At 45.0% G+C, this 15311-nt stretch overlaps 2 protein-coding genes across 3 annotated transcripts in view; one reads left to right on the forward strand and one right to left on the reverse strand.

Moving 5' to 3' along the window:
• The window catches only part of Art3 (ADP-ribosyltransferase 3), an 83523-nt gene that overhangs the window by 13573 nt on the left and 54639 nt on the right, over positions 1–15311 (forward strand). The window lies entirely within an intron of this gene.
• Cxcl10 (C-X-C motif chemokine ligand 10) lies at positions 888–3206 on the reverse strand. The gene is made up of 4 exons (XM_028789158.1): positions 2982–3206; positions 2332–2458; positions 2073–2162; positions 888–1681 (listed from the first exon to the last, which is right to left on the reverse strand). The coding sequence occupies exons 1-4, from the start codon at positions 3040–3042 to the stop codon at positions 1663–1665; spliced, it is 297 nt and encodes a 98-aa protein (XP_028644991.1). The 5' UTR covers positions 3043–3206; the 3' UTR covers positions 888–1662.

The raw sequence follows: 15311 nt of genomic DNA on the forward strand, positions 1-15311 counted from the left end.
TGAACTCAGGGTTAGGGTCTTCAGGCTTTGTGTCAGGTGCTTGCACCTGCTGAGCCATCTTGCAAACCCCCGTTAGAACTCTTCATACATTCCAGAAGCTAAGAATTTATACAACTAATTGTGTTGCAGGCATCTCCTCGTTCACTCACGGAACCGGTGAGGTGAGGAAGAAGTGGTAATGGGGGTTTCTTGTTTGGGGATATGGGTGGATGATGGTACAGTCAAGTCTATAAGATAGAGGTGAAGACACAGGGCTAGGAGGGAAATGAATTGATTGCCTCCTGTGCAGTCTTCTGTGCAGCATCGTGGCAGATGTCTTAGAGAAACTTGGATCTAGGAGTCTGTTCTGGTTTCCTTTCTGTTGGGGTGACCAATGCTCTAACCTGAAGGGCTTATTTAAGCCCATGCCTCCAGTTTACAGTCTATCACCAAGGACAGGAAGCTGGGGCAAGAGGCTGGAGCAGACGCCATGGCGGAAGGCTGCTTACTGACTGGCACTCTGATTTGCCTCCCCTGGCTCATGCTCAGCTAGTTTTCTTATGTAACCCAGGATCTCCTGCTCAGGGTGGCACTGCCCTGAGTGGCCTGAGCATCAGTTAGCATGCTCACCCACACATGGCCACAGGCCAGTCTAATCTGCCCACACCCCTCTTCTTCCCAGGGACTCTCAGTTGTGTGGAGGTGACGGTGAAAACTAACCAGGGCAGGGTCCACTGAGACTCAGGCCTTTCCCTTTCTGCCTCCCCAGTCACAGGAAGCCTACATGATGCACCTTGATGGAGGGCAAACCCAGAAGCAGTGTGGTAATTCTCCTGACTTGTTTGTCTCCTACCCACCCCAACTTCTCGTCGTAGCCATTGAGTCTCTAAACCTCTGAAATAATTCTCAGTCACATGATCCTCATGGCATTTCATGTCAGTATTATTACTTTATTATTTTTTTGGTCTCTTACTACTTTCAATACAGTACATTTTATTTTGAAAACCATCCAACACCTTTTATACTATTTAACATTCAAAACATTTGTCTGTGTAAACTTGAACTACTTATTGATATGTAATGACACAAGTTCTTCCATATACAATGAAAAGCATACAAAAAAAATACATCTAGGAATTCTGCTTTTTACAGTCGTTCGTTAAATAATATTTACACATCCATTTCCAGGTTCCTGTAAGTATTCTGAGTTATGAAATTCCCTTGGGAAGATGGTGGTAAGTTTGTTTTTACAAACTTACTTTGTAGTCTTACTTGGACTACATGTGAAATAAAAGAGCTCAGGTAAACTCAGAACTCACCAGCCTAAAGCTGGAGAAGACAAGAAGGGTGTGGTGAGCAGGCTGGGGCGTGGCACATGATGAAGAGCATAGTACCTCCACACAGCTTACAGTACCAAGCTAGGAGAGCCATCCCAGCTGCTTCAGTGAGGACTCTGACCAGCTCTTAAAGTATTCTTGTTTCTGGAGTTACTTTTGTCTCAGGACCATGATTTGCCCATCATCCTGCAGGAGGGGTAGCAGCTGATGTGACCACGGTTGGCCACCTTTCAGAAGAAACAGAGACCATTAGGACTAGCCATGCACTGGGTAGAGAGAAGTGATGGAGAGACAGGCTCTCTGCTGTCCATAGGTCATAGCACTGTGGTGAGTGGCTTCTCTCCAGTTACGGAGCTCTTTTAGACCTGTAGGAAGAGGAAACTGTATTGAGTGGAATAGACTCTAAGTTTGGGAACCCACAGACCCTGGGGCAAGAAGGCCTGGTGCATTTTTCTCTGCTACACAATCTCTATGGGTCACGGGGCCTGGGTTTTGTTTGTTTGTTTGTATGTTTATGGTTTTTTTAAGTGAGGAAATGGGGAACATTTAATTTGGCAGCTTTACCCAGACAGTTGTAACTGTTCCACTTCTAGACACTAGGAATGTATGACCTAAGAAGGCACCTCAGTGTCTGTAAATGGAGGGAGGAAGGCACATGCTGGTGGCATGAGTTTAAGGCAAACACCCCACAGCAAAGCCCAGGGCAGATGCTACTTCCCAGACTGCCGTTTCCTGAAAAAACAACAGCAAACCAACCTTTTTTGGCTAACTGCTTTCAATAAATTCTTGATGGCCTCAGATTCCGGATTCAGACACCTCTTCTCATCACTCTTTTTCATCGTGGCACTATAGAAACAAGAGTGAGAGACTCAGGTTAACGACAGGCCAACAGGGTTGATGACCCTGCAGGTCCATGTCAGAATTCAGGCACCAGTCCCTGTCTTTCCTGATCCCCCTCACTTATTTACTGTGCGGTTACATAAGGGACGTTATCAGCAGGTGGGATTGTACTCACATGATCTCAATCTGTGGGCAGGATAGACTTGCAGGAATAATTTCAAGCTTTCCTAAGGCCCTCGGTTTCACAGGCCGGTCATCAATACTGATACAGGTGCAGCGAACCGTTCTTGAGAGAGGGATCCCTGCAGGAAGAGGAGAGCTAGAAAGGTCAGCACACTGTTTCACTTTAGGCATTTACAACAGATGGGGTAGTGATTAGCAGAACCTGTCTTGTATTGTCACATAATCTGTGGAGAGATGCATCCCATTGTATCATAGGGCTGAGTGGTTGAATGTCTGATTATGGTGAAGAGAGATCTGCAACTTATCAATAATGAAATTCCGCCCTTATGTACTGCTCATAGTATTGGGTTAGGCTCAGGTAAGGAGGTATCTATGCCCTACCCCGTCTCCCTCTTTCCCCCTCTCTCCTGCCTCCTTCTCCCTCCTACCTTCCCCTTTCCCTTCTTTCTATCCTTTTTAGTTCCCTTTCTCTTATTCTATTTTTCTCTGACTTCAACCAGCATATGATAATGTCTGCAAGCTGAAGGGCTTTCTTCCTGCTCCCTCTTCTTTATAGGTACACACTGACGCTTAAATACAGACTGTCTAAGACTGAGCTCAATCGTCTGACTTTGTTGATTAAGTAGCCTTGGTGTCCCTTACCTTGAGTCCCACTCAGACTCAGCAGGATGAGGCAGAAAATGACAGCAGCACGTGGGTTCATGGTGCTGAAAGGGAAGGCTTCTGGAAGGATGAATCGGGATGTCTCTCAGCTGCTGGTGAAGTGCTTCACTGAGTCCCTGCTGCTGTGGAGTATTTATCTGCAAAGAGTTTCCCTCCCTGAGTCTTGATTGGCTAGCTTGGAGATGACTCAGCAAGACTCCGCAAACCTTCGAGGGAAGTCCCCCGTTGTTAAACATTGCTTGTGTTTATTGTGACCCATGAGCTTGGAATTTCCCTCCTCCCTCCTGTGCTCCTTTTGATTTTTAATGAGTGAGTTAGGTTTCACTTTCCAAAGCGTGAGCTGTTTGGGAAAACAGATGCAGTGCCTTGTGGAATACATCTGAAAATGGCTTTAATTCTCATCTTCCTTCTCTCATAAATAAAACATAGAGCTGATACGAAGTCAGGTCCTAAACATGGTTTTTACATTTGTTGCATTTTCATTATTTATTTTTGCTTTATATCTTTGCAAAATTTGTTTATTTACTTTACACATTTCATTATAAAATACTTGGAATAAATTTAAAAAACAAACCACACACCAAATTTAGCCAGATCCAAAGTCTATACAACTTAACGAATTTGTATAGAGTTAGAGTAGGCACTCAGAACAGAAGCTGTGAAGTGTCGCATTAATGTTTACACCAAGTGCAGGGAATAGTCATGAGTTCCAAGAGGGACTGCAAAGTTAATCATTACTCTAGTTCTGATTCTGTCATGGATTATTTGATTGTTTTCTTTGTGAATGTGTGCTAACCAGGTCAAGGATGAAAGTGAATATGGGCGTCACTCTGCAGAGCAACTAAGCCTGTACCTGGAACCAATAGAGGTTGGAGTGATGTAGGGGATGGAGGTGATTTGTCCTGGGATGGGAATAGGAGCCCAGAGTAAACTGGTTAAAAATTTGGCATCAGAGGCCAAGAATGAAACCTGTACCCACAAACTGCAACTGTGAAACAGAAACTCCGCCACTAGAGCAGGGAGAGAGTTGCTGCTTGGGAAAGGTGGAAATTTCTAGAGATCTAAATCCTACATTGGTTTAGTCCAAGGACTAGAGCAGAGCCAAGTTTTCAAAGGAGCAAATCACAGGACAGCTGTGGAACCTGGAAGGACAGACGGAAGAGAATGGGGCAGAGACAGAAGCCAAGAGACTTTCATCTTGCGACTTTCTGCTGAGGGAACGCACTGTGAGAGGATGCCATGAGCAGTCTCTCCCAACCTGCTTCTGCAGAGTAGATGCTGTGCTGTAGGACCCTCAGAATTTTCGAGTGGGAAGAGGTGCTGAGCAGATTTACATTAAACAATAAAGAAAGATACATGGTGACAGTTTTATTTTGTTATTGTACAAGTTCTCAGTCAAGATGTGAAGGGAAAGCAGATTTGAGGTAAGTAGTTAGCAAATGGAGAAATAGTCCCTTACTAAGGAGAATGTAGTTTAGTAAATATTACATAGTGTTAAATGTCTGCTAGTCACGAGGTTTGTTTGTTTTTTCTCATTCAACACCGTTAAGAATCCAGAACCTTCATCTCTGTAGCCCATGCTCTCAAATACTTGGTTATGCAGTCTCTCCAGAGAGCAGACCGGTGGTTCAGGCTCCTGACTTCCCTCTGTCTGTCCACTTGGCCAAAGTCATCTTTGAGGTTTCTTTGGTGTTTCTGGAACTAAATACCTAGGAGAGGTTTAAATTTGACTTGTTTTACCCAGAATTTCATGCTAAAACGAGTTACTGTAGTATGCATACATTGTACACGTGTGTTGCCCAATAAACAGTCATTTGTACTTGAAGGCAGCCCTGTTGACTAGAACAGACCATTTTGCACTGAATTCTGACACAGCTGATAGCAAGTATGGCATACATATCATGGAATCCTTGTGGCTAGGAGAAAAATGTGCATTTCTTCCTACATATTCAAATCTATATAAAACAACAACAATAACAAAACCCAACCAACTATAAGGTTAATGTCAAATGACTGAAATAAAAGCATCTAATATGGAAGTTCCTACGAGTCAGCTCCCTAAGGCCAGAAGTGCTTTGAAGACACTTGAAGAAAAGTCAACCTTAGGTGAGCCTTAAGAGTGGTGCACACCTTTAATCCCAGCACTTGGGAGGCAGAGGCAGGCAGATCTCTGAGTTCCAGGCCAGCTAGGGCCACATAGAGAAGCCATATCTCAAACACACACACACACACACACACACACCACACACACACACACACACACACACACCCTCAAGAGTGAAGTGCACCTACAGGTTGCACATGGTAGTGCACACCTTCAATCCTAGCACTTGGGAGGTGGAGACAAGTGGATCTCTGAGTTCAAGGCTAGACTGGTCTATATAGTGAGTTCTAGGGCAACCAAGACTAGAGAGCCCATCTCAAAGAAACAAAACAGAAGAGTGAGGTGAGCTTAAACAAATGATCAGGAAGGGAGGCATTGGTAAGTACAGAACACACACACACACACACACACACACACAAATACAGAGGAAACCAACCAGCCAGTCCAGAAACTTGGTAGAGTGGCATGAGGTAGTTATCCCTGGGTAGGACCTGGAATTGAGTTTTGCAGTTTCAGAACACCCATTGTCCCCTCAGTAGACATGATTTTGCAGAGCTGATTATGCTAAACAAATCTGATAAAGACTAAGACAAATTATTTTCATTATTATTGATGTTATTATTATTACTCTTACTATTTTGGTATTTCAAGACAAAGTCTTCCTAGGTAGCTCTGGCTGACCTGGAACTCATTATGTAGATCAGGCTAATTTTGAACTCCAAGATACCCATCCACCTGCCTCTGCCTCCCAACGCTTACGATTAAAGTCCTGTGCCATCATGCCCATTCTAAGATGCAAACTAAAAATTCTGTTCCTTGCTGGCATGGCTCTCTCCACAACTGGGATGACTGGCTGAGGTGGCCATGCAGGCCACTCATATCCCAGTGCCTGGGAATGTCAAGTAGCAATCTGTGTTCTGCCCAGTGAGAACAGAAACAAGACAAAGATTCCTTCTCTTGTTTTGATTGGGAGCCTGCCCAGGATGCCCTTATGGATGTAACCAGTGTGGGAAACTGTTCCAGAACAGGGGTGGTTTGTACATCAGTAGCAAACCTACTGTTAGTGGTCCAGTCACTGCTAACCTACATGGGATAGTTGAATGGAAAAGAAAAAAAAAATAATCACTCTTAAAATATATTTTTTCTTTCAGCAATTCTCAAGGCCATTGACACATTTACTTCACTAGTTTTTATTCACTGTTCCGGGCTCACTTTGAAAGAGAGAGTTAAAGAGCTCAGTTTCAGTTTCCACTTCATAGATTTGGCCTGTGATTATGGCACCAGACCAGAGAAATAAAACTCAATAAAAACAACCTGTGTTTAAGTGCTTGCGAGCACAGACCCCCTGAAAAAAAGTCTTTCTGAGAAATGAGAACACTTAGAAGAAGCTCAGAACCAGAGGCTTCAGAAGCTTTAGACGGGATTCCCCTCCTTGCTGCAGGGCGCCGCTGCGTCCAATGTCAGCAACTTCCCCTTCGCAGCTCTGACTTGGCACTGGCTGGGTGGACTGCTTCAATGCTTCCCGATGACATAGACATCTCTCTATTCACTGGCAGCCTGAGCCCAGGGCAAAGGAGGTGCTGGCAGACACAGTCGTGTATGGGAGGCCTGAGAATGGTTCGAGGGCGGGGGGGCGGAGGGGGGAGCTCATTCTAGTGGTTCTCAACCTGTGGGTTGCGACCCCCACATCAGATAGTTACATTAAAATGGATAACAACAGCAAAATTACAGTGATGAAGTAACAATGAAAATAACCTAATGGTTGGTGGTCAACACAATATGAAGAAATGTATTAAAGGGTCATAGCATTAGGAAAGTTGACAACTTGTTTTTCTTCCAGACAGGGTTTCTCTGTGTAGCCCTGGCTGTCCTGGACCTCACTCTGTAGACCAGGTTGGCCTTGAACTCACAGAGAGCCACTGTTTAGACCATGCAGCGAATGGTTGTTATTTTGGTGCTGGGGGATCCGAATCAGAACCTTAGATACGCTTGGCAGATGTGCTACCACTGAGCTATGCTGTGGCCCCAGCTTTGGGTTTTTTTTGCAGTAGGGGATTCTTTGGATGATACAGTTACCATGATTGATATCTATTTGCTTTTCTACAGAGTTCACAGGCTGTAGATAAGTCAGCACTAGAACTGAAGACCTTAGGAAAGGGTTTTTTACTGGTAAGTCAGTTTACCTACAGGATAAATGATAGCACAGAGTGGATTTACAAGCAAGGATATCCCTTTTCAATGCATTGCACAAAACAAAGGGGGACAAGAAGACAAATTCTTACAGTTGATAAAATTGCAAAGAAAACCCTAAAGTAACACATTTAAAACTGGTCTAGTCAGATATTACTAGCAGCTAGTGTCCTGGGGAGGGGGACCATCTACATGACAGGCAAATAATTTTAAGATGTTATATAAAAAAATTATAGTAGCATGATGCTTAAAGTCAACAAGCAGCAAGCAAAACTGGTCTTCACCAAGTGTAGATGAATCTAAGATTTGATCAAATAAATGATACTGTGTTAGCTAGCTCACGATTGCCCCTGTGACAAAGTTCAGCAAGCTGAAAGCCAGATAGTGTATTGTCTGGGGGTGTGTATTTGTACCAGTGGCTGTAGGCACAGCATTGTGTATGTGCTTCAAGACACTGAGCAGATGACCACGTTTCCATGCCAACCCTGCATGGGGCATTTGAATGGGGGGGAAAAAAGAAGGAAAATGATAACTTAAATTTTTATTATTTTTCTCTCAATAATTCTCAAGGCTTTTGTTGCATTTACTTTGCTAGTATTTACTGTTCAGGGCTCACTTTGAAAGAAAAGAGTCAAAGAACTTAGTTTCAAGTCAAGTGTGGTGGCCATACCTTTAATCCCAGCACCCGGGGAGACAGTGGTAGAAAGATCTCTGTGAGTTTGAGACCAGCCTGGTCTACAAAAGCGAGTTCCAGGACAGCCAGGGCTATTATACAGAGAAACTCTGTCTTGGAAAAACCAAACCAAACTAAACCAAACTGAACTGAACCAAACCACCTAGTTAAGATTCCACTTCCATTGATTCAGTCTTCCACATATAGATCCAGAGCTCAGGATAGGGTTTACATTGAATTTGGAAGACAAGGTAGCAAAGAAACAGATATTCCTTAATGACCTTATTTGGGGGGAGAGTGCCTACGTCTCCCTGTTACAAACACATGCAAATGCATGACCTCCCGATAGAAGTTTATGGGCTGTTAAGTAAAATGACAATCCAGCCTGCCAGAGGTCCAGTAAAACAGTGCTGGGTGAGGTGGCACATGTCTAATTGCAGTACTTGGGAGGCAGACGAAGGTAGACCACTGTGAGTTTGAAACCAGCCATGGCATATAATGAGTTCTAGGTCAGCCTGGGCTTCAGAAAGATACCCTGCCTCAAAAATCAACAGAAGAAGGAGGAGGAGGAGGAGGAGGAGGAGGAGGATTGCCACAAAGCTCTTAGGGAAACAGCAAGAACAATATTTTATTTAGATTTCTGGTTCTTTCTTTGAAGAGAGCGCCAAGGGAAATGTATCCTAGTCATATGGCCTTTAATCCCAGAATTCAGAATGCTAAGGCAGGGGGATTGCCACAAGTTTGAGGCCAGTCTGCCATACATCATGAGTTCTAGGCTACAGAGTGAGACACCCTGTTTCTACAACACAAAGCCCGAAATGTGTGATGATGGAACTGTGCCAGCATTTTCCTGAGCCGTACGGCTTAGGTACTAGGAAGCTGCTGACACTGCCTTGGATAGTAAGTGCTGGTGATATTTTGAGTCAGCAAAGTGACTGAAGGGCTTCCATCACCATGGTGTTCAGAGGGCATCCATGACCTGACGGGAGGACCCAGGAAGATCATGGATGATAAAGTAAATGGAATGGCAGAAAAAAAGGAGGGTGGGCAGGGAACAGGTGACCCAGCGAACTGCCTTCCTCCCTGTTCCGGCTCTCCTGCCCTCTGGCTTTGCCTTCCTCCCCGTTCCGGCTCTCCTGCCCTCTGGCTTTGTTTCTCTAGAACTCATTCTCCACTTCTACCAGAGCAGGAAGGTTGTGGATTAAGATGTTTTGAAAAATCCCAGCACAGGTAATCGCGATACATGGATGGTTCTTAGCACAGACTATGAAGGGTGGCCAGCTTCCATATCAGTTATCCATGTAAACTGTTTAGCGTTAGAGTTTATTAAAAAGTCATGTAGTAAAATCAACATTTTACAGCATGTTTTCCCTGTGTGAGGCTGTGATGTTTTATTTATTCAACTTACTAAAGACTTAGACTGTCCTTGAGCAGCTCAGTGATGTTCCATGACAAGATTCCAGCCTGACCCCAGGCAGTGTAATCCCAGAGCCTCTCGGACACACTGGTGTGCTGCCTGTCTATGTTAGCTCTGCTGTCCCCGTCTGTTGGCAAGGAAAATCAATGACGTGGATCAATAATACATCAGGACATTGGTTTTTCTCAAGTTGAGAAGTGCAAACTGAGGAAGAAGCAGTCCTCTTACTCTAAGGTCAAAGGGTGTGCGTGTCCCACAGGGACATCAGGAAAATAGAAGATAGATACAGCTGTGAATTTGAGAAGATATACTTTTCTTAACAAGAAATCTTTTACTGTAATGTTAAAGTAGTACGTTTCTGAGCGTTGTTGTAGAAACCAAGCTGATAATCCATACACTAATTATATTATAAACGAAAAGCACTCATGACCAGGTAGCAGGGAACGGGAATAAATACCTTGTGGGAGTTGATGGTTGTGTGTTTTAAAAATTAGTTGGTATAATCCATAATATACTAGAAGCGGAGCCCTCGTGGCTTTCTCACCGTGGCCCTGTGGAGCCTCGTGTTCTGCTCCTACGGATTTCCTCTCACCCGACCTTAACTTAGCTCAAGCCCTTTGTTCCCCCTCTTTTATTAAAAATATTCTTTTATCATAAAAAATCCTGAGCACAGTTTCCAAACCCTCCCTCTACTCCCCGCTTCCTCCCCTCCCCTTCCCTCTGGTTCTACTTCCTTTCTGTTTCATTAGAAAACAACAAGCTTCAAAGAGATAACAACCAGACACGACAATAAAAAAAAGTCATCACATGCTGCTGGACAAGGCAACTCAACAGAAGGAAGGGAGCCCAAGAGAACTACAGTTTATGCACAGAGGACCTGGTGCAGACCTGCTTCTGCCCCGTGTCTGCTGCTTCAGACTCTGTTGAGTTTCTGTGAGCTTTGCTCAGTTGATTTAGAGAGCTGTGTTCTCCTGGTGTCCTCCACACTCTCTGACTCTTACAACCTTTCCGCTTGTGTTTCCAGGGTTCCCTGAGCTCTGAGGGGAGAGATTTGAAGCACATGTCCTTTTTAGAGCTGTCTGGGTGTTCCAGGGTCCAGCACTCTGCATATTGTCTGGCTGTGGGTCTCTATATTTGTTCCCATCTGCTGCTGGAGGAAGCTTCTCTGATGCTGGCTGAGCAAACTCCGATCTATGAGTATCCCTGGATATTGTTAGCAGTCATTTTATTGCTGTGTTTCTTCGGCAGACCAGTAGTATTTGGCTTAACCCGGGTCTCTAGGCTATCTAGTTTCTGGTTCTTAGTCATCCAAGCAGTATTGGGTATGGGTTCCTTCTTGTGAAGTGGGCCTTAAATCATATGAGACATTGGTTGGTTACTTCACAAGCTTTGTGCCATCATTGCCCTAGCACATTTTGCAGGCAGGACATCATCGTAGACCAGAGGTTTTGTGGCTGGATTGGTGTTCATGTTTCTCTTATGGTAACCTGCAGAGTACCTTCCCATACCAAAGACACTAGGACATGTAGGCACCAGTTTGCCTTCTCCATGTTCAGCGGGCTGTGTGGGTGTTGACTTCAGGAATGTGGCCTTGCTGTCAGTGTGTAAAGAGTGATTGTAAGTGTTTCTGCTTGGATGGACGGGTATCCTGGGACTCGGGAGCCCAGTAACCTTTTCAGAGGGAAGAAGATATCATAGTAGAAGGGCATCCTGAGACACGGGAGCTCAGGAACCACACAGCTCTGGGGTGGGGCAGTAACCCTCTGGAAGGGCATCATGAGACACGGGAGCTCTGAGAGGAAGCCTCCTCAGCAGAGGTGTTGCAGCTCCCAGGGGAGGGTATCCTCAACTGATCTGAGAAGCTCAGGAGCCTTGGCCCTAATCCACTTCTCTTCTTTGCTTCTCAGCTTGTTCAGATGAGTGAATCATACCAGGCAGGAAATCTCACGAAAGAGGGTTTTTTGGAGGGTCCATGGTGTGGAGGGACAAATCCAGGGATGTCTGTCCTCTGCTCCTGGGAGCAGTCAAAAGTGAAATGGACAAAAAGCAGTGCTTATATAGGAGTTTTGAGGGGGCAGAGCTTCTCAGGGCAGAGATTTCCAGAGTGAGGATTGGTGAGATTTCAAGTCCTGAGCTTGAGGGAGCTCGGAGATTGGTGGCTTTTCCTATTTAGGGATTGGTGGGTTTCCTGTTCAGGGATTAATGGGTTTTCCTGCTCAGGGATTGGTGGCTTTTTTTTTTCACTTCCTTTTCCCTGCATTCAGCCCATGGGTTAGGGAAATCCTTCCCGGCTACTGCTGGCTATTGCTGAGGCGCCATCACTCTGGGGCTGCTGGGGTTGTAGTGTGGCTGGAGAGGAGGTTCTGCCAGTATGGACAGCTCCTGTGGGACAGATCTTGTGGTGGTGTTTCATGAAAGGTGTAGGGTGATGTAGGAAAGGAGGTGTCGCCACAGTCGGCAGCTCCTGAGGGGCGGCTCCTACTGAGACAGGAAAGGTAGTGCATCACCGTGGACAGCTCCCGCAGCTCAGTTCCCACAGCTCCTATGACAGCTACAGGCTGAGGAGATGTGGTACAGTAATTTTTGATAGGAACTACAATTTTGGACAGCTCCTGTGGGGCATTTTACTGCCATGTTGAAGGCTGGGGAGGGAAAGAGGGGCCTGCCTCCGCTTGGACGGCTTTTATGGCGCAGTGGCTTCTGTGGTGTGCTGCTCAGGGACTGTATTGACTATTGTTTTGGCAACAGTCTAGGTTGTTTGGGGATGGGATCCCTTTGGCCAACTACTCAATTGGATGTGACCGAGTCCTGGGTGGTTTGGTGACATAAGACAGTCAGCTGTGACTCCATCTCCCTCATTATCCAGAGCCTACATTAGATTCACCTTTAGATACATTAGAACGTTTCTGCTGCACTAGGTTTTCATGCTATAAAAGACTTATTTATTCTAGCTAGCCCATATAAATGACCAAAAGCTTGGTATTTCATTTGACAAACTGCAAGCCTAGATTGGGCAGGTTTTGAGCTATTGTAACTTACATCCGGTCCATAGGCCCCGTGTTACCTGCTAGTTGAGTCTCACTCAGGCTGCCTTTGCTCCGTCAGCATGTCCTCAGGCTGTACTTCTGGCCACACCCTCGTGGTCCATCTTCTTTCATGGTGGCCTCCTCCTCCTCTCTCTGTCTTCCTCTCCTTTCTTTCGTGGTCCCTACCTGCAGCCCTCAGCCTGATAACCGAAACCCCGCCTACCTCTGTTCTCCCCAGTGTCTGTCTACACTTTTATTCAACCAATAGTTTTAAATGGGGAAGCAAGGTCTACACAGCAAAGGCTGGTGTACATAAGATCTCACTCGTCTGAGGGCAACCAGACCTTGAGGTGCAGAATTTAGCATTTGTGTCCACAGCAGCACACAAACCACTCCTGAAATGCCCCTCGATTCTGGGGACTCTCCCTTCGTTCCTTCCTTCAACCCTGTCTCCCCTGCCCCTCCTCACCTGACTCTACCCCCTTTCACCCCATCCCCACCCTAACCATAAATCTATTCCATTTGTCCCTCCCACAGAGATAGAGCCGTGTGTGCCCTCCTAGTCTCTTCCTCTACACCTGGCCCCTCTGAGTCTAACTAAGGTTGTAGCTTGGTTATCATTTACCTAATGGCTAATATCCACATATAAGCAAATACATACCATATTTATCTGTCTGTGTTACCTCATTCAGGATGATTTTTTTCTCCAACTTCTACCCATTTGCCTCCAAATTCTATGATGTCCTATTTTGGTTTTGTTTTGATTTTTAAAACATTTATTTATTTTCTACATGTATGAAGGTGAGGACGTGCATCCCACAGTGTACCCATGGAGGACAGCTGTGGGAGTCAGGTCTCTTCTTCCACCATGTAGGTTCTGGGGATCAAACTCAGGTTGTCAGCCGTGGTGGCAGGCTCTTTTACCCATGAGCCCATCCACCAGGCCCTGTGTACACAGCAGCAATCTTGAAGGACCAGCAGTGCAGTCAGTTTCTTTAAATGAGCACCATGATGTCAGATTTTTAACAGCTGAGTAATACTCTACAGTGTAAATGTACCACATTTTCTTTATCCGTTCTTCTGTTGAAGGACATGGAGGGTTTTTCCAGTCTTGGACTATTATGGACAGACAGCAGTGGACATGGTTAAGCAAGTGTCCTTCTGATACCAATTCCTCTCTTCCTGAGGAAGACTACCACGTTGGCTGTATAAGTTTGCACCTCCCACCAGCAATGGAGGAGCGTTCTCCTTCCTCCACATCCTGGCCAGCATAAGCTGTCACTTGTGTTATTGATCTTCACCCTTCTGACAGGTGTGACATGGAATCTCAGGCCTGTTTTGATTTGCATTTCCCTGATGGTTAAGGGTATTGACTTTTTTTTTTAAGTGTTTCTCAGCCATTTGAGTTTCCTATATTGAGAATTCTCTATTTAGATCTGTACCCCAATTTTTAGATTGGTTTGTTTTTGTTTGTTTGTCTGTTGGTTGATTGATATCTAGCTTCTTGACTTGCCCATCTGTTGGTTTGAGAGGTCTTGGGGTTTATTTATGGATCTCCTTAGCATCCTACTTGTGAGGGCTCAGGATCCCATTCTGCTCAGAAGAAAACACACCACTTTAACAGCAACGCCCACCAAACCAAGCAAGCTAAGAGACATACTGACAGCGATTGAAGCCAACTAATGCATCATCAGTGATCATAGAAATAAAATGGGGAGTAGTATGTACTATGAAGTTAAATGCTGTTTGAGGTAAAAAAAAAATGAGAATAGTGAGTGAATGGAATAAAGAGATGGGGAAGGGAGAGGGTGAAAGAAAGAGCAAGGTTATACCAAAGAAAGGAAAGGAAGCCACAGGGTGTCTGACCCAGGAAGGAGAAGACAGCAAGAAATAAGGAAACATCTGACTGGCAAGAGAGGAAAACCTCAGCAGCCAGATCAGATGAGTGTAGCAAGAAGGATAGAAACTAAAATTCTCTAAAAGTAATAGAAAACAAAATACTGCCAGGCATATAATCTCCCACCCAACAGCATTGGAGCCGCTTTTTGGGATCTTCTAAGATTGGAGTCTACTTGGGGAGGGGTGTCAGCTGAAGTTGGAATCTCCTGTCTACTGTGCCGTTTGGACTGGCCAGGTGTCATGCATCTCCCGGGAGAAACTCTCTTTTTGGTACTTACACAAAACTGAAGTTGAAAATCCCATCGTGACCTCAGACTTGCCGAGCCCAGTTGTCTTGGAAGTAGAATTGGTGACTAAGGCAAGACGAACCATCTACTGTCCCCCTTCCAAAAAGACACCAGTTTTGTGAATGGGTATTATTTAGAATCCAAAGAATGTACTGGCCACATCCTAAATACTTAAGTTTATTAGCTATATTCTCAGTCCTTTAAGAGCAGTTTAAAAAAGGAATCAAAGACCCTAATACAGTTCAACCCAAAGATGCACTAATTTGTTACTTTGACATCCTGAGAGCTGACAGAAAATATGAAAAGGCTTTTTGTTCCCAATTAAACAATTATATTTCTGTAAAAACAAGTACCCTTGTATGCCCAGTAAAAAACACTTCAGTTTGTTGAGTGTATAGTGGTCTCCAATGTGAGTGCTTCGGACAGGGCTCGTTTATTGCATTTCGTTCATTGCATTTTGTGTGTCATGGCATGCACAGTAGAGTGTACATGTTATGTGCTCAGAACCAGCTTTGTCATTGATGTGTTTATAAAGAGATAAAGAGTATGTTCTGTGGGTGTGTGGAGAGGTATGGGGGAAGGGGGTGTCTCACGGGCCCATGCAGAGGCATCTCTTCCCCCTGAGGGACCAGCCACACACCGGTATAGCATAGAATAGAGTTTATTCAGGGCATGGGGAGGGGAGCCAGGAGGGTAGTAGAGGAAGAGAGAGA

The sequence above is a fragment of the Grammomys surdaster genome, unplaced genomic scaffold, assembly GCF_004785775.1.
Source record: "Grammomys surdaster isolate TR1022 unplaced genomic scaffold, NIH_TR_1.0 125793, whole genome shotgun sequence".
Classification (NCBI taxonomy): Eukaryota; Metazoa; Chordata; class Mammalia; order Rodentia; family Muridae; genus Grammomys; species Grammomys surdaster.